This window comes from Balaenoptera physalus (assembly GCF_965194825.1).
Source record: "Balaenoptera physalus genome assembly, chromosome: 5".
Lineage (NCBI taxonomy): Eukaryota > Metazoa > Chordata > Mammalia > Artiodactyla > Balaenopteridae > Balaenoptera > Balaenoptera physalus.
Window position 1 is genome coordinate 86350447 of NC_138884.1, and position 27431 is coordinate 86377877.

General features: G+C 40.8%; 1 protein-coding gene across 1 annotated transcript in view; it reads right to left on the minus strand.

Moving 5' to 3' along the window:
* KLB (klotho beta) overlaps positions 1-27431 on the minus strand; it is a 39273-nt gene that overhangs the window by 5427 nt on the left and 6415 nt on the right. The window contains exons 2-4 of the mRNA XM_082464168.1: positions 11396-11906; positions 8296-8564; positions 998-2141 (exon numbers count right to left, since the gene is read on the minus strand). Of these exons, the coding sequence (XP_082320294.1) occupies positions 998-2141; positions 8296-8564; positions 11396-11906 (1924 nt within the window). The remainder of the gene's footprint in view (positions 1-997; positions 2142-8295; positions 8565-11395; positions 11907-27431) is intronic.

The window sequence follows — 27431 nt, forward strand, 5'->3', positions numbered from 1 at the left end:
CCTCAAATAGGCCAGGCATGCTCCAACATCAGGGCTTTTGCATTTGCTCTTCTCTTACCTGGAACACCTCTTTAAGTAACTATCGGTTTGCTGCCTCACTTCTCTGAGGATCTTTGAGGTTCCCTAGCCACTCTATTTAGAATTGTAAGCACTCCTGTCTCCCACCCTGAGGCACCCTCTTCTCTGCTGTTTTTTCTCCACAGACCTTTTCACCCCTGACATGCTATATCTTATACTTGTTTGTTGACTCTTATTCCAGAAAAATACAGGCTCCATAAAGGACAGTAATCTTTATTTTTGTTCAGTGGTGGCATAGTGCCCAGAACAGTTTTTGCCCATACTAGGTGCTCAATAAATATTTGTCAAATAAATGAATAAATTTCTAGGAAATTTTTGCAGCTTCAACAAATTGATCATGAATATTTAAAAATAATATTTTTTAAAAATGCGATATTAACCAATGCTGGGAAGAGTATGTGAGATAAGCACTCTCAAACACTGCTGTTTATAATATATGACCCAATAATTCCATGTTGGAGAATCCATCCCAAGGAGATCATTAGAAATGAAGACAAAAATTTATATACAAAGATGCCTATTTTTTAGTAGTTAAAAAAACACCTAAGTATCAAACATTAGAGGGGTGGCTAAGTACACTGAGATATGTCCCTATAATGAGATATTAAGCAACCATTAAAATAATGTTAACAAGGAACTTTTAATGACAGAGAACACATAATATGATATTAAGAAAAAAGTTGGCTACAAGACTATATTATAGTATGAGCTCAATTGTATTGATATCTAGTCAGCACGAGTCTAGGCACTTTTTTCTGGGGAGTAAGATTTCAGGTTTTTAAAAGTATTTTTCTATACTTGCCAAATTTCCCATAGTGAGCTGACACTGTCATTAATGAACCTGTTCCCCTCATTCTTCTGTGCATATTATCTGGGAATGTCATACTTCACTGAATCTGAAATAGCCCCCGAACCTCACCTTTCAAAGCCTCCTGAATGTATTTCTCTAAGTAGTGTTTCCGGAGTTCATCATTTTCCAGAGACTGGTCGTCGATGCCACTGGCCGTGATGTAAACATCCACGTCTCCATAGTTCCTCCGGATCCACTTCAGCACCTTGCGCTCTCCCCAGGGTATCACGGCCAGGCGGGTGGGGGAGCTCAGGCAGGTGATGTCCTGCAGAAACTGGATGTCCCTGTCCGCGTCGTAGTTGCTGCCGTTCTGCCGCTCGTGCATCACGAACCTGGTGGTGAAGTGGTTCAGGGCGTAGAAGTCTGCAGTGCCCTTGACCAGCCTCCTTTCCTCCTCGGTGAACTGAGGCAGTGCGGAGCGCGTGAGCCCTTGCCTATTCTTGGAGGTGATGTACTCCCTCATGGCCAACGGGTAGTCCCCAGTCTTGAAGAGGGGCTCTGCGAACCAGGCGATTTCGAACTGGAGGAAGCGCTCGGCCGCCTTCCAGTGCGAGTCCGCATAGGGATTGGCGGGTTCGGCCCAGTCCGAGTGCAGAGACAGCGACACAACCCCGTGCTGCGCAGGCCTGTACTGCTGGTCGTAGAGGTGCCAGGCCAGGGCGTGGGCGATCATCAGGTGGTGGGCTGCCCAGTAGGTGTCGTTACTAGAGCGGTCATAGATGTCACTCAGCCGGTTAGGCTCGTTGATGGTGATCCAGAGCTTCACGAGGTCCCCCAGCTCCTGGAAGCACAGGTCGGCATAGTCCTGGAAGGCCTTGGTCGTCGACCGGTTCAGCCACCCTCCACTGTGCAGCAGAGGCGCGGGGAGGCCTAGGTGGGCGTGGGTTGGATAGTACAACGTGACCATTGAGGAGATGTTGAGCTTCAGTCCCTCACTGACCACACACCTGTAGTACCTCAGAGCCTGTCGGTTAACCGTGGACAGGTTGCCAGTGGGAAGGATTGAGGGCCAGTCCAGAGCAAACCTGTAGTGGGTGACTTTCATTCTTGCCAACATCTCAAGCTGTCTTTTGACACTGACAAAATCCGTGCATTGAGCTGGTCGTGTTTTCAGCCTCACTCCTTCCACTCGGTGCAACAGTCTGTTGCCCGTCACATTCCACACATACAGGTGAGGATCGCTGAACTGTGGGGAGGAAGCCACCGACTCTGGCTGTGAAAAGCAAGCACATTCAGGTAAAGCACACCCTGGCAGACAGAGTCGGCATACATCCTCTGAGAAGAAGAGCCTGACCTTACTTTCCTCTCACTGACAATAGAGAAAATAAATGATGCACATGTCCTTCATAACAGCATATGTCTTCCTGCTATTCCGGCGATGTCAGAAAAAAGGCCTGATGGCTTATCCTCCCTCTCAGCCCTTGAAATTTACTGGGGAGACCAGAAAATGTAGAGAAGGAACTACACCCAGGGCTTGCCTTGGAAAACAAGTTGTCTTTCAGAAAACACTGAGCATGGACTTCGCTGGTGGGACAGAGGTTAAGAATCTGCCTGCCAAGGCGGGGGACATGGGTTCGAGCCCTGGTCCGGGAAGATACCACATGCCGCGGAGCAACTTAGCCCGTGCACCACAACTACTGAGCCTGCACTCTAGAGCCTGCGTGCCACAACTACTGAGCCTGCTCACCTACAGCCCGTGCTCTACAACAAGAGAAGCCACCGCAGTGAGAAGCCCGTGCACCGCAACGAAGAGTAGCCCCCGCTCACTGCAACTAGAGAAAGCCCGTGTGCAGCAACAAAGACCCAACACAGCCAAAAATAAATAATAAATAAATTAATTAATTAAAAAAAAAAGAAAGAAAACACTGAGAAGCTGTTTTCCAGTTCGTCGGTCCTAAAACCCCAGTAATGTAGTGGGGGTCTCATGTGATTCTGTTCAAAGGCATCAGGAAATTGGCTTAGTCCTCTCAGTTAAAAGGAATCACAAAAGATGGACCTTCCAAACCCTGCCATAAATTGAAGGCAAAGTTAACATTCCAGTTGTTGAGGATTTCACTGAGATCAGCACTTGGGGTTAGAGGGGGCTGGTTGACCCCAGCCACAGTTGCTAAAAGAGGACAGTGGGACAGGTTGGGGAATGACCCCTTGCATTTGCTGAAGGCATCTCTCTAACGCCTCTTATTTGAAAAGTCCGAGTGGTATCACATGTGCATCATTCTGTTTCTCCCCCACCCATGTGCCTGTGAGAACAAAGCATTTATTCATCTAAAGGGAGAATACTCAACACCCTCCTTACATAAGGGACTTGAACTATGAAAAGAGAGGACCCTGAAATAACCGCCAGAAACTCCCAAGTTGACTCTTGGATCTGATGACGTCCCATTCCCTGCCCCTCTACCAGAGAGAGAGCCCTGGACTCCTGTTCTAATTCTGTCCCTTTAAAACTCAAGGCTTGGCAGCTCTGTATAGTGACAGAGCAATCTCATGCACCTCACAGGTGTGCTGTGAGAAGTCTGTGATCTGGGCAACTGCTCTGTCAACTCTAAAGCACTCTACAAACATAAGGTACTTATAACTTGGGTTTAGTTTTCCTTGAAATAATTGCCTGCTAGGCCCTTGAGTCTAAATTAAAACAGAAAAGGGCTTAAGAAAAACATATCCAAATTCAAGCTTAATTAAAAAAAAGTAAAAGTTCTGAACTTGTTTTAAAGTGCTTTTTCTTCCCATGACTGAATTTAAATACACCTGGAATAAATGGGTAATTAACCTTTGGTAAATATTTTCCCTCTAATTGTTTTCTCGTGTGTCATCCTTCATAGTCTAATTACAAAATCATATCATTCCCACTTGCCATCTGCCAGCCAGTTATCTAGAACATTAAACTGAGAGAACATTGATCATGTGAGCATGAAGGTAAATCTGTATATAATTATTAGAGTAAAACCCTCCTAGCCTAGATGGTCAGTTTCAGTGTTTTGAAATCTCAGAGCATCATGATATTGAAAGTGTATTTACAAAGGGAAATCTTACCATAAGGTAAGGCAAGATCAAATGAAAAATCTCTTACTTTTTTTTTTTCTTGGCCGAGGCGCGGTTTGCAGGATCTTAGTTCCCTGACGTGAGATTGAACTGGGCCACGGCAGTGAAAGCACCGACTCCTAACCACTGGACTGCCAGGGAATTCCCCAAATCTGTCTTACTTTAAAAAATCTCCAGAAAGCATTAGTCTTAGCCAGTGTGTGATTAATCTGCCGATAGAAATAGTTAAAGTATTGCACCCTGATCTCAACCCTGGCTCCCAGAGCTTGGTTCTAAAGTTCTATTTTCCACTAAAAGGATCCTGGGGTTTTTGGAGTAATGGCTTTTTCCAGGTCTGGGGCAGGAGAAGAATGAAGTGATGCTGGTACATCTTGTGCCAGAAAAATAAGGAAGTGCTTAAAAACTGAAAGGGAAATGTCAAAAAGACACAGGAGCAGCTTGAAAGAGTCCCATTGGCCAAATTTGAGAAAATTTGAGTATCAAAAGGCCCAATGAAACAATGACAACAATGAATTATAACACATTGAATTTAAAAGAATTCACCAAATAAATATAGAAGGAATAATCTAATTACAAATTCACCATTTTGCAATCTACAAAGTAATCATTAATTCAGGCAAGGTTATTGTATCAATGTTAAGACCATTGGTTAAATGTTGTTGGGGAACAGGATATTTACACAGTCTCAAAGTATCACCATCAGATTAATTCTTAATTACAAATGGAAAAGGTACTTTTCAGTTAAGAGATCTGGCAAATGCCACCTTAACCAAGAAATCTGGTGACTATTACTTCAACTAATGTCTTCAGTAATGAAACAAACTGATTTTATGTGCCTCCTAATTTGATGTATGGGAAATACACAACATCATCTATGTAGTATTATTTCCAGAAATGGTTAACTAATCTAATAAAGAAACAGAGAAATCCATGAAACACTCTACAAGCATCTGGCCTGAACTCTTCAAAAATGTCAATACCAAGAGATTAGGGGGATTGCTCTGAATTAAAAGGCTAAAGATACACAACAACAAATATGTGTTCCTTGTTCATGATAAAAAAAAAGTTTTTTTGATCTATAAAGGACATTTTTGGGACATTTAGGAAAATTTGAATATGGATTGTATGTTGGATGATATTGAATAAATATTAAATATCCTGAGTATGATAATAGTATGAGATAGGAGAATGTCACTGTTCTTAGAAGACACATGCTGAAATATTTTGGGGTAAAGTATAATGATGTCTGCAACTTTTTAATGGTTCTAAAAGAGAGAGAGATAAACCAAACATGGCAACATGTTAACAATCAGCCAATCTTGATGAAGGGAATATGGGTGTTTATTGTACTAGTTTGAAAATTTTCAAAACAAAATGTTGGAGAAGAATATTGAAGGAAAAAAAGGTTGGAGGAAAATAAGATGTGTGTGGGTAGGCATAGCAATATTTTTTAAATGTTACTTTCACTTTATTAGTCTTCCTATAGAAAACACCTACTCTTTTGCCTACCCATCATCTATTCATACATCATCTGGCTGAGTTTTCAAAACACACCCTAATTTTTCTTGGCAAACAACTCATCCTCACTCCTGGTTTAAGTTCAAGGGACACTGACTCCTTGATGGGCTCCAGGTGTGAGCAAGAAACCCAGGCCTGGCTGATCACAGAATTACTTTCCCCTGACCCAAGTGATCAGCTCTTGCTCTGAGTAATAGGAGTAGGGTCCACAGAGGGGGCAGACATTCACACTGTCAAACACTGGGGAACAGATGGGTCTTCAGAGGAAGCAGGAACTTACAGGTTGGGTCATGTACAGGCTGGAACTCTTGTCTCCCCTGGGGCCTCTCTTTGCTGGGTCTGGAATTTTGGAAAATATAAACCTACTTGAAGTGGTATGGAAAAGATGGCCTGCCTGTGCCATGTGGAGGAGGAGATAGACACTGGGTAAGTAGGTGGCTCTCCAGGGGACACAAACTGAAGGTGAGTCACTGTGTTTATATTACTCTCTATATCTTTCCCCCTTTTATCACCTCTGAGCCTTTACTAAAGTCTTATTTAAATATCGATAGGGGTTGAGATTCGTAACTTTGCCCACTCATGGTTTGGGCCATTTTGTCTGGTCCTTGCACATCTTGTTTTTCCATATGCTTCTAGAATACAAGTAATAGTGTGGTATTGTGGGGTCTTATAGCATAATGGTCAGGAGACAGACAAATCCGGGTAACCCGAACAAGTTATGTAACCTCCCTAAACTTCAGGTTCTTTGCCTATAAAATGAGGTGGTTTTTTTTTTAAATTTAATTTTATTTATTTTTTATACAGCAGGTTCTTATTAGTTATCTATTTTATACATATTAGTGTATACATGTCAATCCCAATCTCCCAATTCATCCCATCACCACCAACCCCCCTGCCACTTTCCTCCGTTGGTGTCCATACAGTTGTTCTCTACATCTGTGTCTCTTAAAATGAGGGTTTTAAGATTAAGTAGACAGGGACTTCCCTGGTGGTGCAGTGGTTAAGAATCTGCCTGCCAATGCAAGGGACATGGGTTCGAGCCCTGGTCCAGGGTTCGAGCCCAGGTCCAGGAAGATCCCACATGCTGCAGAGCAACTAAGCCCCTGCGCCACAACTACTGAGCCTGTGCTCTAGAACCTGAGAGCCACAACTACTGAGCCTGCACGCCTAGAGCCTGTGCTTTGCAACAAAGAGAAGCCACCGCAGTGAGAAGCCTGCACACCACAACGAAGAGTACCCCCTGCTCACCGCAACTAGAGAAAGCCCGCATGCAGCAATGAAGACACAACACAGCCAAAAATAAATAAATAAAATTAAAAAACAAAGATTAAGTAGACAAAATGCACATACATACAGCGGTTAAGTGCTTGGTACATAGTAGGAGCTTCAAAAAGTAGTTATTATTATTTTGGAAAGAGCATTGTGCATCTGGGGGCTTGAAGTTTGCCTGCTACAGTTCTGCCGCTATTTGTGTTACCTTGGGCAAGTCACTTAGGTCTCAATTATTAATTGATGGGTCTTACTTTCCTCAGCTATAAAATGAAGGATTTGGAGTAAGAGGTTTCGAAGGGCTCACCTGGCTCTAAAAGTTGACCTTATTCATGCACTATGCATTGAGCACCTGCCATGTGCCTGACATTGCTCTAGTAAGGCATACAGCAGGCAGCAAAGCCTCAAACGTCTCCACCTCTTGCGGAGAAAGTTTGCATTCTAGTAGGGGAAGACAAGTGATCAGTAAGAAAAATGTGTAAAGTGGTTATCAGGGGCTGGGGGTGGGGGAAATGGGGAGATGCCGGTTGAAGGGCACAAACTTCCAGTTATAATATTAACATGTTCTGGGGGTCTGTTGTACAGCATGGTGACTATAGTTAATAATATTGTATTATATACTTGAAAGTTGCTAAGAGAGTAGATCTTAAATTTTCTCACCACAAAAAAAGAAATGGGAATTGCGCGTGATGGTATGGAAATGATAGCTAATGCCATAGTGGCAATGATTTTGTAATATATAACTGTATCAAATCAACACATTGTACTCCTCAAATTTACACAATATTGTATGTCAATTGTATCTCAGTAAAGCTGGAGAAAAAAGGGAAATGTGTAATGTACATAGTATGCTAGAGAATGGTGAATGCTATGTAGGAAAATAGAGCAGGAAGGGGGAATGTGCACTGATAGTGTTGGAGTTATGCTTTTTGGAGTGGAGGGAAGCCTTATTGAGAAGGTGACATCTGAGTAAACATCTGAAGAAGGTGAGGAATGAGACAAGTCAGGAGGCCCCACTGGGGTATAAAGACCTCATAAGGCAAATAACCCAAGTTTATCAAATAAGAGGAATCACTTAAATAAAAGGTCACTAACAATTTGTTTTTGACGAAACAAAAATCTAGGGAATTCCTGGCGTTCCAGTGGTTAGGACTCGGTGCTTTCACTGCTGAGGGCGTGGGTTCAATCCCTGGACTAAAATCCTGCAAGCCGTGCAGCCCAGCCAAAAAATTAAAAAAAAAAAATCTATAAAATTATTTTCCCTTAATTTTGACACTACTAACAAATGCCTCTCACAAAAATGACTGTAAGTTCCCGCTAGACTGTACACAACTTGAGGGCAGTATGGAAAGCTCTCAGTAAGCATGAGTTCTTCTCTTCCTCTTCCTTCCTCTTTCCCCACCTTCCCCTCATAACCTCCAAGTGATCATGGTATTTGATATTGTCTGACAGCTATCTCCTAGATGTCACTGAGTAAAGTGAAAGAAAATATTGTGTACTACTTGCACCACTTTATAGTTAATTTGTAAGTAGCCACTTACCTTAAGGACAGATTCAGTGACGCCCCAGGAGAAATCACAGGGAAACTGACCCTGCACGTCTGGTGTGGACTCTTTCAAAGTGAAACCATTTTCTTGTATGACCTGTTTATAGTAACGTGCTGAAGACTTAGGCTTTCTTTCTTTTTGTTTACTATTAAAATCCACATAAAATAATCCTCGGCGAGTGGTGTAAGCATCCTGCCATTCAAAGCCATCCAGGAGGGACCAGGCAGTGTAACCAAACACTCGTATTTCATCAAACTTGATTGCTGCACAGAAGGAAAAAAGCAGAGATGTTCAGAGGACTACACACTCTGGTTCATGTTTACGACCTCACTAATGACATGCCAGGGGCGGCATATTGTGAAAGCAACCTTTTTCCTAATTTGCAGGCCCAATATATCAAATAGAAAATTTATTTTTATATTTGAAAAGGGGCAGTTATTTTCATCTAGAGTGGTCTTCCCAAGTGAATGACACAGTTAAAGGATAAAATTTAAAATATTCCTGAGGCTTAGTGTGCAAATCTGTGTCAGAGGACTTCCCTGGTGGCACAGTGGTTAAGAATCCGCCTGCCAATGCAGGGGACGTGGGTTCGATCCCTGGTCTGGGAAGATCCCACATGCTGCGGAGCAACTAAGCCTGTGTGCCACAACTACTGAGCCTGCGTTCTAGAGCCTGCATGCCACAACTACTGAAGCCCGTGTGCCTAGAGCCCGTGCTCCACAACAAGAGAAGCCACCACAATGAGAAGCCTGTGCACCACAAAGAAGAGTAGCCCCCGCTCGCCGCAACTAGAGAAAGCCTGCACACAGCAACGAAGACCCAACGCAGCCAAAAATAAATAAATAAATAAATAAACAAACAAATAAATAAATAGCAGTTGAGGATTTATAAGAAGAAAAAAAAAACAAGTAAAATACTGAATTGAAATAGTTAAAAAAAAAAAGATCTGTGTCAGAGGGCATGGTAATTTCCAGAACCCTTTGGGACCAATGTAGATGTCTGCTCATGACCAAGAGTTTCTCATTTCAACCTTGGGTTGGTTCCCATTTGTGGACAAACTATCTTCTGTGAAACAATCCTCAGGGACTGAAATATCAGCTTTGAGAATGAGCATATGTGAATGTAGATTTAAGGAGGAGAAGGAAGCACAGTGATGTAAGAGAACAAGAACTGACTGGGCTGAGGGGCAGGAGGGGAGAGGACTTGCTCTACTGTGCTCCTGGGACGGGGCTATTGGGCAAGTTTCTCGATCTCTGTTTCCTCATTTGTAAATAGAGAAGTTTGGAAAAGATGATCTCTCAGGAACTTTCTAGCTTTAAATTCAATAACTTTTAGGAACTAGATAAAAATGAAATATGAAATAAAAACAACAAATACCCCAATCAATCATGAACCATTTTTCTTTTCTTAAAAGCTTTCATTTTCTCGTGGTAATGTCTCATTTCTGCACTTTGGGGGTTTTATCACTGATATTCTTTTCCTAAAAGGTGGAGTCAATGTCAAGGGAATTGATGTCAAGAGATTCTGATGTGGGACTTCCCTAGTGGTCCAGTGGTTGGGACTCTGTGCTTCCACTGCAGGGGGCGTGGGTTCCATCCCTGGTCGGGGAACTGGGGTCCTGTATGCCGCATGGCACGGCCAAAAAAAAGGGGTTCCGATGAAATAAATATGTTTCAGCAGGCCCTGGTTCTAGTCTCTCTGGTGTCATAGGGTCCTGAGGAGAGGTGGAATGGTAACGCCTGGGGAATGACACCACTTTTGCCAAAGTGCTTGGCATTTGGCCCGGGCCCTGTGGGCAGAGTCCTCTGCTCTGGAGGCCCCCATGTGCATGCGCCCCGTGGCTGGGCAAGGCTCTGTTCCATGTGCTCCTCCTGCAAGTTGGGACAGCACGTCTTGCTCTCCCTGAGGACCCTCCCTGAACATTCTCTTCTGCAGAACCAGGGATTTTTCTCCAAGCTTGTGACATTTTTTTTTCTCTTGGCCATGCTGTGCCACCTTCGGGACCTTAGTTCCCTGACCAGGGATCGAACCCGGGCCCTCAGCAGTGAAAGCCACGAGTCCTAACCACTGGACCTCCAGGGAATTCCCTCCAAGCTTGTGACTTCTAAAGAGAGCTACAGAGTTGTAGAAAGATCCACTGAGAATTCCTTTATATAGGAGAGAAATGGGGCCCAACTCTGTAGGGGACAGAACATCATAATTTGAGCTTGTCCTCTGCTCCATTATTTCAGTCAGCCACCTGCAGATGTCACTACCTGAGTAAAGGAAAAGGAATGAGGGGATGGGTAGGGATTAGAGAAATATCTAAGAACAATAGAAGTTGCTCAGTTTAGCCATTCATGGCTCATTCTTTGTCTTCAGACTTTTCGTCACTGAGTCATGTAGTAGAGTAAAAGGAGCACAATCAAAAAAAGCTTTCAGCATCTTAGACTAAAGTACTACTGTTAGAAAACTTTTGACATGTCTCCTTTAGCATTATGTCCTTTTAAAAGGAATGAAACAGCATCCTGTTGCCAATTAAGGATGTATCTACAGTGTAAAACTATTGTTTTCAAACCTTTATTTAAAAGGACACGAGAGTGGGACTTCTCTGGGGGCTCAGTGGTTAAGAATCCGCCTGCCAACGCAGGGGACGTGGGTTGAATCCCTGGTCTGGGAGGATCCCACATGTCACGGAGCAACTAAGCCCGGGCGCCACAACTACTGAGCCTGCGCTCTAGAGCCCGCGAGCCACAACTACTGAGCCCACGTACCACAACTACTGAAGCCCGCGCGCCTAGAGCCTGTGCTCTGCAACAAGAGAAACCATGGCAATGAGAAGCCCGCACGCCGCAACGAAGAGTAGCCCCCGCTCGCCGCAGCTAGGGAAAAGCCCATGCGCAGCAATGAAGACCCAACGCAGCCAAAAATAAATAAATAAATACATTTATAAAAAAAAAAGGACGAGAGTAACGTTAAAAAATTCTGTCAACATTGGAAAATAGGAAAGTTCAACAATGACCATAACAACAATAATCATATATTCAAAGGTGACTTTAAATACCCTATAGCATAAGTATTCAAGACAGTTGTTTTGAGCTAATGTGCAACCAACCTTGGAGAACCTGGTTGAGGAAGTTCTTCATCATGTAGATGGCTGTGGTATCCTCTGTTTTCACATGACTGTCCGTGAACCAGCCATTCTCAGTGATCAGGATTCGGGGATTGCCATATTCCAGTTTAATCCAGTTCAGCACGTCTCTTAAATTGAGGGACACATTTTGTCCCATTTTAGCCATGGTGTTGTAGGGCTTGAAATTGTTGGGTCCAAAGGAAAAGGCAAAGAAGTCAGCTGTGCCCCTCACCTCATTCTTCTCCGCTTCAGAGAAGAGGGGTAGAATGGAGAACAACTTCTTTTTCATCACCTCTGGATAGTTACCATCCCCGTGGATAGGGTTGGCAAACCACCCGAGCACAGAAACCATGGATTGTTGGCACTTGAGTATATCCATTGTGTTTTCTGATCTGTTTGGTTCAATCCAGTGGGATCCCAACGTGATTGATAACCGACCCTTCTGATGTGGGCGGAAATTTCTATTGTAGTTATGCCAGACTTTCGAGTGAGCCTAAGAACAAGAAAATATTGTTAATCTTTACTGTCCTTACTCACAGGGTTGTGACTTGGCTGATAGAAGGTCTTCTCATGGACATATTAGTGAAGCGTCGGGTGCTGCAGGGGAAAGCTGCCAGGGAACCCTGATGACCGCAAAGTCTGCTCTCTGTTCACTTCCCCTGTGCTTCCAACCTAAAGCCTCCCCTATAGGATTACCGAGAGGCAGGCAGAGAGCTCTTGTCCTAGCTCCATCTTACTTCTCCTCTCCCTGGCTCCCTTCCGGGCTCTCTCGGGGCTGGGTACAGGTGAGACGCTATGTGGATTATAGGGTTTCTTCCTCTACATAGAAAGACTCAGAGCAGTGCTCTTTCATTGTTCTACAGAGCCTTCTTTTGGCCCTAACTTAGAAGTCCAGGATAATACAATTTCTAAATTCTGTAAATGGATAGTAATAGAGCTCACCTCCTAGGCTTGTTGCAAGGATTGAATGAATTAATGCACTCTAGAACAGTGGCTGGCACACAGTATAGCTCTATATAAGCCTTAGCTATTATTACTATTATTATAAAAGGGTGGCAGGCATGGCACAGTGCAGAAAACCAGTGGAAATAGTGTAGGATTTGGGATCAGCTCACTTGGGCTTGAAGTTCAGGTACTAACTATAGTAGCCTTAGATAAGGCACTTAACCTGTCTGAAATCTCTTCGTATTCTCAGCTGTAAAATGAAGTTAAAAATAATAATACCCTCTGTAAAGTTGTTGTTAGATGTAGAGCTAACGTATATATTAAATATGTAGCATAGAATAGAGCACCTAGGAGCTACTGCCTAAAGATGGATATTATTATTATTGGCCCCCCTGGAATTTACATTTCCTGTTGCGTTCACTTAAAACAGAGCCTCACGATCAGTTTCCAGTCTATTTAATAGGTACTTACTGAGCGCTGACTCAATGCCTGTCTTGCCCTGCCCTGAGAGGCTGAAATAAATGGTGCAGGGATTTGCTCTCAGGAGCCAGTAATCTTAATGGGAAAATAAGACTAAAATGTATGAAAGAGAAACATATAAAACTGAATAAAATAAGACACTAAATTAAGGCAGAGGCATGATTCAGTAAAGAACCATGAGCTGTATGGTTCTTAACTTGAGGACTCTAGTTAAGGACTCAAGGCCAGTTAAATGCGCAAGGTCTCCTTCCTGCCTGGCCAGCCAGAGCTTGCTCCTTTATGTATCCGCCTCTCCTCCTCTCAGCACCTGACTTGCTTGTCTCTTGATGGCTCTTCCCAGGTCTGCCAATTTCTCCTCTAATTGGGTGTTTCTAAAACAAGGGCACAAACCCTTACTATTTGTAACCCACAAAGTCTGCTTTCAGTCTTGTTCTTTAGCTTTCCTTTTGCTCATTGGAGATGTTTTATATTGGGCTGAATCATCCAAAAGTGCCTTTTTGTAGGTCAAAAACAAAAAAAAAACGAGCAATGGCTCAAACCTGATAGATCCTGTGGACATTAAAAATGTTCCATAAACTCTGTTAGGTGGGGAAAGATAGACATTAATGTAAGGGCTGAGGATTCCAAAACTGGTGTCTCCTTGCTTTATGCAAGAATAGCTAATTTAAATAATTCCATGAAAGATTTTCTGAAGAAGTAGATGCCTCAAGGTATTACCTCTATCTACCTGTTCTTACTCCGTTTTCATTGGAAGATCCTGGAACCACTTAGCACCCAAATGTTCCTAAAGATCCTTAAGAATGTCCTTCTCAGAAAAGTGTTCAGGCTGTAGCCTCCTCCCCTGCCTCCACCCCTAGTTTCCAGCTTCTGAAAGGAATCTCAGGGCAGCCCAGGTCAGATTCCACCTTAAGTGGTCTCAGCAGCTCTTTCTCGACTTTTCTGGGGCTGGAATCACAGCAGAAAGTCTTTTTTTTTTTTTTTTTCAACACATTTATTAGAGTATAATTGCTTTACAATGGTGTGTTAGTTTCTGCTGTATAACAAAGTGAATCAGCTATACATATACATATATCCCCATATCCCCTCCCTCTTGTGTCTCTCTCCCACCCTCCTTATCCCACCCCTCTAGGTGGTCACAAAGCACTGAGCTGATCTCCCTGTGCTATGCAGCTGCTTCCCACTAGCTATCTATTTTACATTTGGAAGTGTATACACAGCAGAAAGTCTTAACTGCATTTTTCCTGATTTGAAACAAAAGCAATCATGCATTACTAGAATTCACAGGGAGGCATTCTTTGCTTTATTCTAAGCGGTCACTTAATCCCTTGGTAGCCTCAATGCTTTCATCCATAAAAGCCGCAGTGAGTGATCAGTACGCCTCTTTAGGGTGGGTGTGCACCTCTGATGTGTAAACTGTGAAGCACTAAACACACGTAAGGTTCTGAGCCATAAACTAGCTGCCTTGCGAATATGATGCCATCAGACGCTAAAGGGAGAGTGAGATGAAATTAATATAAATGTATTAAACCAGTCCTAATAGCAGTTAACCGGTTCTAATAGGGAAAAAAAGGAGGGGGGTTTTTCTTTGAAATGGATATTCTATTGCTTATTTCTGTAACTATATGAAAGATGAGTTAAGCTGTGATAACAGACATGTACCTTTGCAATAGCTTTCCAAGCGAGTTTTCTGGAGATATATATCTCTCCATGTATCTATATATGCATGTGTTGTTATGCCCCAAGTTGACCTTGGTGTTTCACAGTGTCTCTTTCACCTTTGCTGCTCTTTGCATAGGCTATCAAGGTATCTAGGGTTATCTTTGCTCTGGGCTGAAGACAGCCTCTCCACTCTCATGTGGAGAATGTGGGGGAGGTTCTTTGTGCAGCACTTGTAGTTATAACCTGATCCTGTTCGCCAGGTAACAAGGTAAAAACTATTGCTCTGAGGCAGTGAGTTTGACATAACTCCTGATGAAACTGGGGTATCTATGCGTGTGCTTTGGTCCAATGCTCATAAAGGAGGTCTGCTGGGGAAACTGAACTGGGGTTGGCGGGGGAGTGCAACCTGGGCCCTGCAACCTTGCACAATAGTCATTCTGTGATTTTCCAAGGTTACCCTCTATCTTGTACAAGGCCGTCTACCTTTGGAATGATTGATTTAAGGGAGCTTCAACCTTTGTTCTTTAGATTCAGTAGCTTAAAGGGGAAGTCAGCTTTTTCTTTTTGAGGCAGATAGCAGGGCCTAATGTCATTGAGAGACAGCCAGGGACCTAATATCTCATTCTGTCCCCTCCTCTAATCTAACGTAGCAGCTCTTTGATGCCCCTGGAAGTCCAGACTCAGATAAGTTCTGTGGATGATAGGAGGCAAATAAGATAGCTGGACAACTTTAGAAACAAAGATGAAGAAGGGGTCAGAGGTCAGGGAGACGTGATGGAAGGGACACGGGTGGAAGGCAGTGCTTTGGAAGGCTTGCGTTGAAGAAACCTAGCGCATCACACGTGTCTGTATTTAAGGAACACCCAATCATTTGTCAAAAATTAAATTTTTGTTAAATTTTCAAATCTGTGCATGAATTTAGCCACATTTTGGCTGAAATATTTTCATGTGAATTATAAACTTGTTTATTGTTAAAACTATTTAATAAAGTATTAAGTGAAAATCATTAAAGAAAATATACTTTAAAACTCCACAGAGCAAACTGTTTTCATATTTCTGTGTTCCCCCCAACTTTTCCAAATATATTTCCCAGCTAAAGTCACTCTAACATTTTCCGTGTTATTTTTAGTTTTCATAATAATCTTAGTATAACAATTCATCAATCTAATGAAATATGATTTACTTAGTCATCTCCCTCTTTTGATAAAAATTAGCCTGTTTTTCTTTTCCTGCCTTCTTTCCTTCCTTCTTCCCTCCCTTTACTTACCCTCCCTCCCTCCCTCCTTCCTCTCTCTCTCTTTCTCTCTCTTCATGCCTTCCTTCCTTCCTGTCATAAATAATGTAGTAACTAACTTTGGTCATATAGCTTTTAATTTGTTTGAATTCTTTCCTTTTTTTAATCCCAGGAATGAGCTACCTATTTTTTGAATTGTTTTGCATGTTTCCAAATTGATTTCCATACATTTTGTCCTTCACTGTGAGTGTTTTCTGACCACCTGCTTGGAATCATTGATTGCTCTTTTGGGGGATAACTGGCCATCAGGAATGATATAAAAGTGCTACTCACCTACTTGGTACCACAGGGGACAGGACCCGGGTCTTGAAAGCAGGACACCCAGGCTCTAGCACTGGCCCTGCTACTAATTAGCTTTACGGTCTTGGATCAGTCAATTCCCTCTTAGCAGCCTCAGTTCCCTCCTTCATTATACTGAGCTAAAAATAAACACTCTAGAGAATCATTGTGAAGATGGAATGAGGTAATACATGTAAAGACCCTATGAAAACCACACGAACTTAAATTTGAAGGACTTTGAAAGAGCGAGCTGAAAATTATTTAACCTGCTGTGCAGAACTGTGGGAAGTTGTGTAGGCGTGAGGGTTGTTCGCAGATGGCTCTCCCTGACCTCTCAAGGCTCGCAGCTGACCGTTTTGTCCTCATTTATTTTTTTGCTGCTGATCAAAATTATTCACTGTTCATTTGGGCTAGAATTAATTTCAGTTTGATTTATTATTTAATTTACTCAGCACTTCTTTATATTAAGTATCAAGTTTTCTACTAGTTACAATTGCTGCTCTTCCAGATTATTTAACATTCATTCATTCCACAAATATTTATTGGGTGCTTAAGATATGTGAACTTTATTGTTCATTGCTAAAAAAAAAATTATGTGATTGTTATTTTCTTATTAATTTTTTGACAATCCTGAAACTCTCTTGGAAACAATATCTTACCCTCATTATTCTTAGGAGAGAATTTAAATATTAACAAAAGTTACCACCTTTCATAAAGAAAATATTTACCCATTCTATTTTTAATGGTTCGAATTCATATTTTCTATGGTTGGACTAACTCAGTAATGATCATATTAAAATTCATTTTCCTCCTATTTTCTTTTCAATCATTGTATTTTCAACTTATTCTAACAAATCATTGATTGTTATCAGTTTGCCTAGTGTCAGGATTTCCGCATAGAAATCATGTAAAAACTAAACTCTAATATACTTGTTCCTTAAAAAAAGTCCTATTATTGTTATAGAATTCTAATTTCAATTATAATATTACTAAACTAAACCAGTGCCTGAGCCAGAATCTAAACCTGGCAACACAAAGGGAAAAAGGTCTAGAATAAAGTTCATAATTTATTAAATGAAGCATCTGTGGGTTTCCCCAGATATTAGAAGGGCACTTAGAAGAAATCAGTATCAGTAAATTGGTACCTTACTGAAGTTCAGTTTCCTTGCCCAAGGAGAACATTTGCATGCCAACTTTGCAGAAGGTGAAATGACATTTTAAGCTTTCTGTTAGTACTAAATTAACAATAGTGATCCTATTAGTAATTTTTTTAATGCAAAAAGACTATATCTCCAAGTATAATTGAAGCTAAAATGGCCTGGGTTGGAGACTTAAAGCCTTTCCTCAGGATTTAGGAATAAAAAGTTAAAGATAGTCAACATAGAAACCACTCTGAGAATTACAAATAATATAATTTGTACAAAAACAAAAATAAGACCTACCATTTTGGGGCCTGCAACAAAGGCAGACTGACCATGAACCTAAGGAAGCTGAAACTTCAGTACTCCTCACTCGCCTGAGTCCCCATGAAATGTGCTGGGAGGGTGGGGAGCCAAGTAGTGATTGGAAACATTTCTAAGTAAGTATCGATATTTCTGATAAATTCCTTGAAGAGACCTCAGAAAATAAGGAATCTGAATCTCCAAGACCACAGTAATTTGTTGTAATATTTTTCTCATTCTAAATAGATGTTTACCTTTGCACCAGCTTTTGTGTCCATAATTTTGAATTTTTTCCTTATGTAAGTCTCAGGCCCATGCAACATAGGTCCACTCCTGGCCTATGAGCTTCCTGAGTGCAGGGACTGTATCTCTTTTGTTCACAGTTATACATACAGATGTCCAGGGAAGAGCCTGGCATAGAATACTTGTTGAATAAATGCCCACTATGGATCAGCTAGTTTGTTGGTGACCTGACATACATTGTTGATAATACAGCCTCTGCAAAGAAGGTTTTATTTTTCCCATTTTAGAGAAGAAACTGAAGTTCACAGAGGCTAGGTAGTCGTGGAGACAGGATGTGAATCCAGGCCTCTCTGATCACTATACTAAACCATCGTGCTTTCTGTATGTCCCACCAGTGCTAAATTTTGAATGTTGGGGAAAGGCCATTTGACGTGAACCACAGCATACTGTTCTAAAATTATATTTTCTTTCGGCTGTACTTGGTTATTAAAAGAACTAAACAGTCCTAGAATGAGGGTCCCACTCTCACCTGTTGAGAATAAAGTATCTATACGTGTCTGGAATTTAGGATCACCTAGAAAGTTCATGGAGGACCTGCCAGCAAATTTGGGGTATTCAGAAAACCATGTAGTTTTCCAAGTGTCTAGTACAGCATGTAATATTTATGTGTAATTCCCTGTACCTCTTTCCTAGAACCAGCGATGTTGACACTGGATATTGTCCTTACTGGTGTCAGAGGCTAAATGAGTCCCTTAGGAACCATTTCTACACTTGACTGTCTTGACCAAGCATGGTGATCATTACACCATTGTCGATGTTCGACCGAAAGGGCAGGGACGCTGTGGTTGCATAGCAGTTAGCCCAGCATCACCTTTGAACAAATCATAATTAAATGGTCCTTAAAGATGAGTGACTTTCATGATCAAATATAACAGAATAGTGGTTAAATTACAGAACCATAGAAAATTTACAATATAAACAGTAATTAAGAATGAACATATATTTAGTGCTAAATGTACTGAGCACTATTCTAAGCACTTTCCATGTACTATCTCATTTAATCCTCATTTAAATCTTGAGAAGTAGGTACTATTATTATTCCCGTTTTATAGGAGAGGGAAGAGAGGCTAGGTAGCTTGTTCATAAGCTAAGTCAAGCCCAGGCTGTATTGCTCCAAGTTCTGTGTTCTTGCCTGCTAATTAGAGGTAGAAGATGGACTTCAGAGATCATTTGGTCCAATTCTTAAAAACTCTCTATTATAGATAAGATGCTGAAGCAAAAGAAATAAGTGACTTGGGAATTCCCTGGTGGTCCAGTGGTTGGGACTCTGCGCTTCCACTGCAGGGGCCCGGGGTTCGATCCGTGGTCAGGGAACTAAGATCCCACAAGCCGCATGGCGCGGCCAAAAAAAAAGAAAAAAAGAAAAAAGTGACTTGCCCAAGGTCTCAGTTAGTGCAAAGCCAGAATTAGAACTAAATCCTTCAGCCTCTAGATCACTGTGATTTCTGGTCATGATGCACATTAAATTATGAGCTTTTGAAACACACTTTTACATCTTAGACTCAAAGGTGATTGAACAGGCTGTGCAAATGCAAGTGTATGTAACAGACATGGCACAAAAACAAGGGCCAGTACATTAAGAAAGCCATCTGACAGTGTTTGGGTGCCAGGAACACTCTAAGAGACAATCTGAGAGTCATGGTTTTGATTACGCCTTCATCCAACCCCCTCAGTCCCCAGTCAAACCGAGAGTTCATCAGCATTACCTTCTGTTCTGCTTAATTATTTTTTCCCCTTCAAGAAATTATACACATCAGCAAAATCAAGTTTAGAGAAATCATTTTTACTTATCTCTTTCCTTCAACCCATGGCTATTTTTATTTATTTATTTATTTATTTATTTATTTATTTATGTATGTATTGGCTGTGTTGGGTCTTCGTTTCCGTGCGAGGGCTTCCTCTAGCTGCGGCAAGCGGGGGCCACTCTTCATCGCGGTGCGCGGGCCTCTCACTATCGTGGCCTCTCTTGTTGCGGAGCACAGGCTCCAGACGCGCAGGCTCAGTAGTTGTGGCTCACGGGCCCAGTTGCTCCGCAGCATGTGGGATCTTCCCAGACCAGGGCTCGAACCCATGTCCCCTGCATTGGCAGGCAGATTCTCAACCACTGCGCCACCAGGGAAGCCCCCCATGGCTATTTAAAAAAAAAATAAATTTATTTATTTATTTTTGTCTGCGTTGGGTCTTCTTTGCTGCACGCGGGCTTTCTCTAGTTGCGGTGCGTGGGCTTCTCATTGCGGTGACTTCTCTTGCTGCAGAGGACAGGCTCTAGGTGCGCAGGCTTCAGTAGTTGTGGCATGCGGGCTCAGTAGTTGGGGCTCACGGGCTCTAGAACTCAGGCTCAGTAGCTGTGGCGCATGGGCTTAGTTGCTTTGCCATATGTGGGATCTTCCCGGACCAGGGCTCGAACCCATGTCCCCTGCATTGGCAGGTGGATTCTTAACCACTGTGCCACCAGGGAAGGCCTCAACCCATAACTATTATTTTATCCTTTTCTTCACTCTTCATTCATTTATGTTGATTGATTGCTTAAATTCAAGTCTATAAACACTTATTTAACAAATACAAGGCAGCTTTGCGCAGTGGCAGTATCATAGCCAATGAGGTTTATCCGAGGCATGATTATTGCTAATTGAAAACTTTCCCAATACCCTGCCATGAAGACTTGAAATATAGTTAGCATTGGCAATTTTTGAGAGTCTCTACGGAGACTGCTTAAAAAAAAGCGCAAGTCACCTTAGTAGGCATTTAGAAAAAATATTAACAAGATAGCTCCTGCCTTCAGATGACCTCTGACCTCTAGTAGGAGAGAGAAGTATAGAAATAAGTAGAAGAAAAACAGTATACTTCTACATTTCAATTAATTAGAAATGATAACAAAAGCTTAATGTAGTAATATGATTCAAATTTGTAAAAAAATCACTATATGTATATGCTTATATATATATAGAAAAATATTTGGACATTGAACAAGCCGCTAGCAGTTGTTACTTCTAGAGTATGGGATTAGGGAGTAAGAAAAGAGGAGAGCTTTCCTTTTTTAACTTTATGTCTTTCTGTATTGTTTGAATGTTTTGCAGTAAAAATGCATTATTTTTGAAATTTAAAAAAGTCACGAGAATTGGTTGAAACAGATGGTTTCTGTCAGTGAATTTAATTGTTCTATGCTATCACTCTTTACTTTCTCTGAAGTTCCAAAAATCTCAAAGGAAAAAAAAGAAACAAATTAAAAGTTCTTTTATTCTGGATTTCATTATATATTTTTACTCTGGAATAATACGTTGATATTCAAAGGTAAAAGGAGGAGGCGTACAATACACACGTGATTAACATGGAAGAAGAACTGATAACAGTAAACCCAGCTCTTTATTTAAGATTCAGTCACATAATCTCTGGTCAAGATATGATGCTATAAAGAACCAATGAATGGAATCCTCCAAATACTAAAAGATCCTGGTTTTCACCAGCCTCAAGGCTCCCCCAAACAAGTAGCACTGTTAGATCACCCAGGAAATCACTTGAATTTCTTCTGTGATTCACTGTTTATTGGTTAGTAAGTTAGAAGGTTCGATCTATTCTCAGCATCCCTCTACTTTTCAGCAAGAGAATTGCTGTTAATGTTCAATAATTTTAATTACTCCTTTTTTTTTTTTCACTTTAAAGAAAAATTTATTTATTTATTTATTGGCTGTGTTGAGTCTTCGTTTCTGTGCGAGGGCTTTCTCTAGTTGCGGCGAGCGGGGGCCACTCTTCATCGCGGTGCGTGGGCCTCTCACTATCGTGGCCTCTCTTGTTGCGGAGCGCAGGCTCCAGACGCGCAGGCTCAGTAGTTGTGGCTCACGGGCCTAGTTGCTCTGCGGCATGTGGGATCCTCCCAGACCAGGGCTTGAACCCGTGTCCCCTGCATTGGCAGGCAGATTCTCTGGAATCTGCGCCACCAGGGAAACCCAATTACTCCTTTTTAACATAGACTATTTTCTAATATTGAGTTTTCTCAGTAAGATTTTTTACATGCAAGTAAATGACACATGTATTATATTATAAACTAGTGTGACGTTTCCCTCAGTTCATAATTTCGTCATATCTAGCACTGTTTCCACTACTTACAATATTTTCTGTTCTCCAGTTGGGCCTAATTTTCCACGTATGAGAGTGTTCATGTCAAATTAAGCTGTTTAAATATGATCACAATGTTATTCTCTGAACATTTATAATTACATTTATTTAAACCTGTTAATCATTCACTGAAGTATAACTTTTTCTACTTAATGATTAGAAAAGGTAAATACTGCTCTGTTGAAGGTTATAAAATACCAATTGTCGTCTACAAATAGTTTTTTTTTTACATGACTCTTCTCTCTAACAATGGTATTCTGGTTATTGAAACTTTTTAGCAATTCTTATCCGAAAGCTGTTTTTACCTTTTATTCAAATTTGATTGGGAACATCTATAAGAATACTAGTTTTAACTTGTTTGATCGTTATTTCCTATATTTTGTTAGAGGTGTCTTAGGTCCTAATGAAGATGAGTTGGGATAATAATATAGGTACTATGGAGAGTTCCCTGGTGGCCTGGTGGTTAGGATTCTGGGCTTTCACTGCTGTGGCCCGGGTTCAATCCCTGGTCAGGGAACTGAGATCCCATAAGCCACATGGCGTTTTGAAAAAAAAAAAAAAAAAAAAAAAAAATATATATATATATATATAGACATATATGTATTTTTATATAAAATGTACTATGCATTAGCTAATTAAATGAATGATTGTGTTAACATTTTTAAACTTTAGATGGTATTGCCAAGGGCACACGTATGTGATTTAACAGCACTTTAATGGGACACTAAAGTTTTGAGCAAATAAAAAGTAAAATCATGGGGACAAAGGAAAAAACTCATGGTTAATGTATGGATCAGTGATAAACTGTTCATAGATTTTGTGGACAAATAAAACATGTAGATAGATTTTTTAAAATAGATCTTTATTGGAGTATAATTGCTTCACAGTACTGTGTTAGTTTCTGCTGTATAACAGAGCAAATCAGCTATGTGCATACGTATGTCTCCATATCCCCTCCCTCTTGCGTCTCCCTCCCACCCACCTTATCCCACCCCTCTAGGTCATCGCAAGGCACCGAGATGATCTCCCTGTGCTATGCAGCTGCTTCCCACTAGCTATCTATTTGACATTTGGTAGTGTATATATGTCGATGCTACTCTCGCTTCGCCCCAGCTTCCCCCTCCCTCCCCGTGTCCTCAAGTCCATTCTCTATGTCTATGTCTTTATTCCTGCCCTGCCACTAGGTTCATCAGTACCTTTTTTTTTTTTTTTTTAGATCCCATATATATGCATTAGCATACGGTATTTGCTTTTCTCTTTCTGACTTACCTCACTCTGTATGACAGACTCCAGGTCCATCCACCTCACTACAAATAACTCAATTTTGTTTCTTTTTATGGCTGAGTAATATTCCATCATATATACGTGCCACAACTACCATATGACGCAGCAATCCCACTACTGGGCATATACCCTGAGAAAACCATAATTCAAAAAGAGACATGTACCACAATGTTCATTGCAGCACTATTTACAATAGCCAGGACATGGAAGCAACCTAAATGTCCATTGACAGATGAATGGATATACGTAGATTGTTTTGGTCTTTAAATAGGTAATATGAGTCAAATAAATATCGAGTCTGCATCAACACAAGTGGCTGCAATGGAGTTGTAGGCTGTAAATTGTTTTTCACTGAGGCTAGGTAGCTGATTCATGTCATTAAAACTTGCTAGCTTGGATTCGGACAGATGAAATTTAAATTTTGGATCTGACACTTATTATGAGTAAAAAAACCACACTTGTACAGCTTTGTAACCTCAGGCAAATTTCTGTGGGCTTCAGTTTCATCAACTATAAAATGCCTATAAGAATATCTACCTGGCAGGGTTGATGTGAGAATTGAATGAGCTAACATGTGAAAAGTACCTAGTACAGTTTCTGACAGTACATTAGGTGTGTGAAAAAATACTCTGCTTATAATAATAGTTATTAAGAATAGTATGGGGGCTTCCCTGGTGGCGCAGTGGTTGAGAATCTGTCTGCCAATGCAGGGAACACGGGTTCAAGCCCTGGTCTGGGAAGATCCCACATGCCAAGGAGCAACGAAGCCCGTGCACCACAATTACTGAGCCTGCGCGTCTGGAGCCTGTGCTCCGCAACAAGAGAGGCCGCGATAGTGAGAGGCCCGCGCACCGCGATGAAGAGTGGCCCCCGCTTGCCGCAACTAGACAAAGCCCTCGCACAGAAACGAAGACCCAACACAGCCATAAATAAATAAATAAATAACTATTAAAAAAAAAAAAAGAATAGTATGACAAAATGTCAAAAAGTTATCTGCAATAATTGTCTCAAGTCTCCATTTTAAGACTTAAGACCAATCTCTGTCCTTTATTCTCCCCATTTCTGTGTTCTTTTTTGTTTGTTTGCTTGTTTTTGGTGTTGGCGGGGACATGGTGGAAGGTAGCAAGTATGTTTTTTTTTAACCTTCTCACTGACAGAAAAGCTTGGGCTAGTTTTTTAGCTACAAGATTTAGCAAAAATTAATTTTAATATGTTATTGTCTTGCAACCCAACTTTAACAAGGGAGTTTTTAAAAATTCCTTTCTTTTTTCATGGAAAAAAATCATTTCAGACGATCCTTGAAGATTTTGCTTCTGTCTAACCAAGGCAAGCTAAAGATGCTCCAGCTAGAAACTGCATTTCAAAATATTACACTTAGTCTTCAAGATATTGGTGGGGGTGTTGGGCCAAAGAGGTTTAAAAATGACATTTAATCTATTTAAATGTGCCTGTGAAACACTGCAGCCTTCTTGTTCAAGAAAGCAGGGACTTTCCTGGTGGCGCAGTGGCTAAGAATCCGCCTGCCAATGCAGGGGACACGGGTTCGATCCCTGGTCCAGGAAGATCCCACATGCCGCGGAGCAACTAAGCCCGCGAGCCACAACTGCTGAGCCCACGTGCCACAACTACTGAAGCCCGCGTGCCTAGAGCCCCTGCTCCGCAACAAGAGAAGCCACCGCAATGAGAAGCCCCTGCACCTCAATGAAGAGTAACCCTCCCTGGCCGCAGCTAGAGAAAGCCCACGTGCAGCAATGAAGACCCAACACGGCCAAAAGATAAGTAAATAGAAAATAAATAAATTTATAAAAAAGAAAGCAGTTGCAGCTGTCTGTTGCCAAAGAAGGCTTAGCTATAAATCATGTGAATGGTGGCTTTTTCACAGCTGTTTTTGCTGTTTTAGCACTAAATTTTGGTTAAGAATTTCGACAAGTCCTTAAGAAGTGTACTATATAAAGATGATTGTTTTCTTTCCTTTTCTTTTAAAAATACAAAATATTCTCTTTACTGTCTCATCTTATGTATTTTTTGCTTTTGTCACAACACATAAAAATAGAAAGAATAGTATAACGACCCCTCAAAACACATCTCTCAGCTTTAAGGATCATCAACATTCTGCACCTTGTTTCGAGATGGGCTTTCAATGTAAACTTTTTAATAGAAGCTGGTATACACAGAAATTGATTTGCATGTTCTAAAAAGACTATATGTTTATGCCAGTATCTGGGTTGGTGTGCGTGTGTGTGGGTGTGCATGTGTGTTTGTGTCTGTGTGTGTGTCTGAAGTCCACTTTTATTCAATAACAATTTTAAATACTTTCTGGGGCCAGGCAGATCTCCCTTAAACAGAAAATAATTAATATTATTTATTGAATACCTAATACATATGCAGCCTCGTGTGACCTTCTCTGAGGGACTGACGCCAATAAATGCTAAGACAGAGTTCCTCAAAGAGGTGGAAAAATAGGGAATAAATCAAGTCTTATTCTAGGCTCAGGAACAAATGGGTGAGGCCTTGACCTAGAGTAGAGTTTCCCAACATTTCTTGTCCTGAAACCCTCTTTCACAGTATTAAGCAATCTCTTGAGCCCCTGAGGAATTTAAAAAATCATTTCATTATTTGTGTGTGGTATACAAACAAGTGTTGACATATATTTTATTTTATATAAGTCTATTTCTTTAAAGATTGTACTGAAAAGTTTATTTCAAAGAAGTTTAAAATATTCAGAAAATAAAATACTCATATATAAAATACTCATATACATAAACATAAGTATTGGCATTTTCCCATCTAATAAATATTTTTACATTTTAAAAATTATTTTAATTACATAAGAAAAAGCATTTTATGACACATTTTTAAATGACACAATGTGTTTGGTTTTACGACTGAATATATACTAAAATGCAGAATAAAATTTACATATTCAGTGGTCTTTTCCAAGGCTGGTACACCTACCTCTTTTTGTATGGGATATGACATTGGGCATAACAAAGATGAACATTTTTTAATTTTAAATGTTACATATTTATTTTAAGGATATTAGAAAATACTGGTATTTCGTGTATAATAGGATATAAAATTTCCTTTCAAAATAAACATTTTTTTTTTTTTGGCCACACGGTTTGTGGGATCTCGGTTCCCTGACCAGGGATTGAACCCCGGACCACAGAAGTGAAAGCACTGAATCCTAACTACTAGACCACCAGGGAACTCCCCTCAAAATAAACATTTTTAAAGAAAAATGTTTTAATAAATAATAGTGCATGTGGTACTTGGATATACAAACAAACAAAAAAGCCAGCAAAAAAGCCAGCATGAAGTGATGCACAAAATACCCAAACTTTGTGAAACACAGTGTTATGGCATCAAAAATGGATAAATATTTATATATTTATAATATTGCTTCTATAACATTCTGTTTGAATTCTTGAATTTTACTCTTAAAAAAGTACAAGCTTTCAAAAAGTAAGTTTACTGTTTTGTTCATAAATAACTATATAAGAGAAATAGTCTGGGGCAACTCTTTCAAGTATTTTACAAATAACACAAAGTTAGTAGGAACAGTCTTTATTCCCAAAGTGTGAAAAGCCAAATTAGATACAATCATCAACATTATTTCCTCATTTAACATTTTTTAAAGAATCGTTTGTTTTCTAAAAACATCCTGATATGGCATAAATTAGAGTCTATGTATGCGACTTAAAGGTCTGGTGAAAATCTCCTTGAGGCAATTTTGTAAAACTGAGACAATTTTACGTCCCTCATACTGATTCTATTTCAAACTTTTTGTTTTTTATGCTTCATGTCTTTAACCAGTTGCCAGTTTATAGGTTTAAGTCAGTGGTTTTCATGGAAGGGAAGGGGGAGAAATTTTGTCCCACCCCCCCGCCCCCAAATCCAGGGGACATTTGGCAACGTCTGGAGACAATTTTGGTTGTTGTAACCCTGTGGAGGAGGGTGCCACTGTCATCTAGGGGGTAGAGGCCAGGGATGCTGTTAAACGTCCTGTAATGCACAGGACAGCTCACGTCAAGAAAGAATTATTTGGCCCAATATGTCAATAGTGTCCAGGTTGAGAAATCCTGGTACTATGTAAACAGCTCACATCTATGAAAGATAATAATTTAAAGCCATGAAGTGGTCAGAACTATCATGGAAGCTGGCAGTATTTAGTGGAGTAATAAACTGAATGAGTTACCACCTTATGAGCCATTTCATA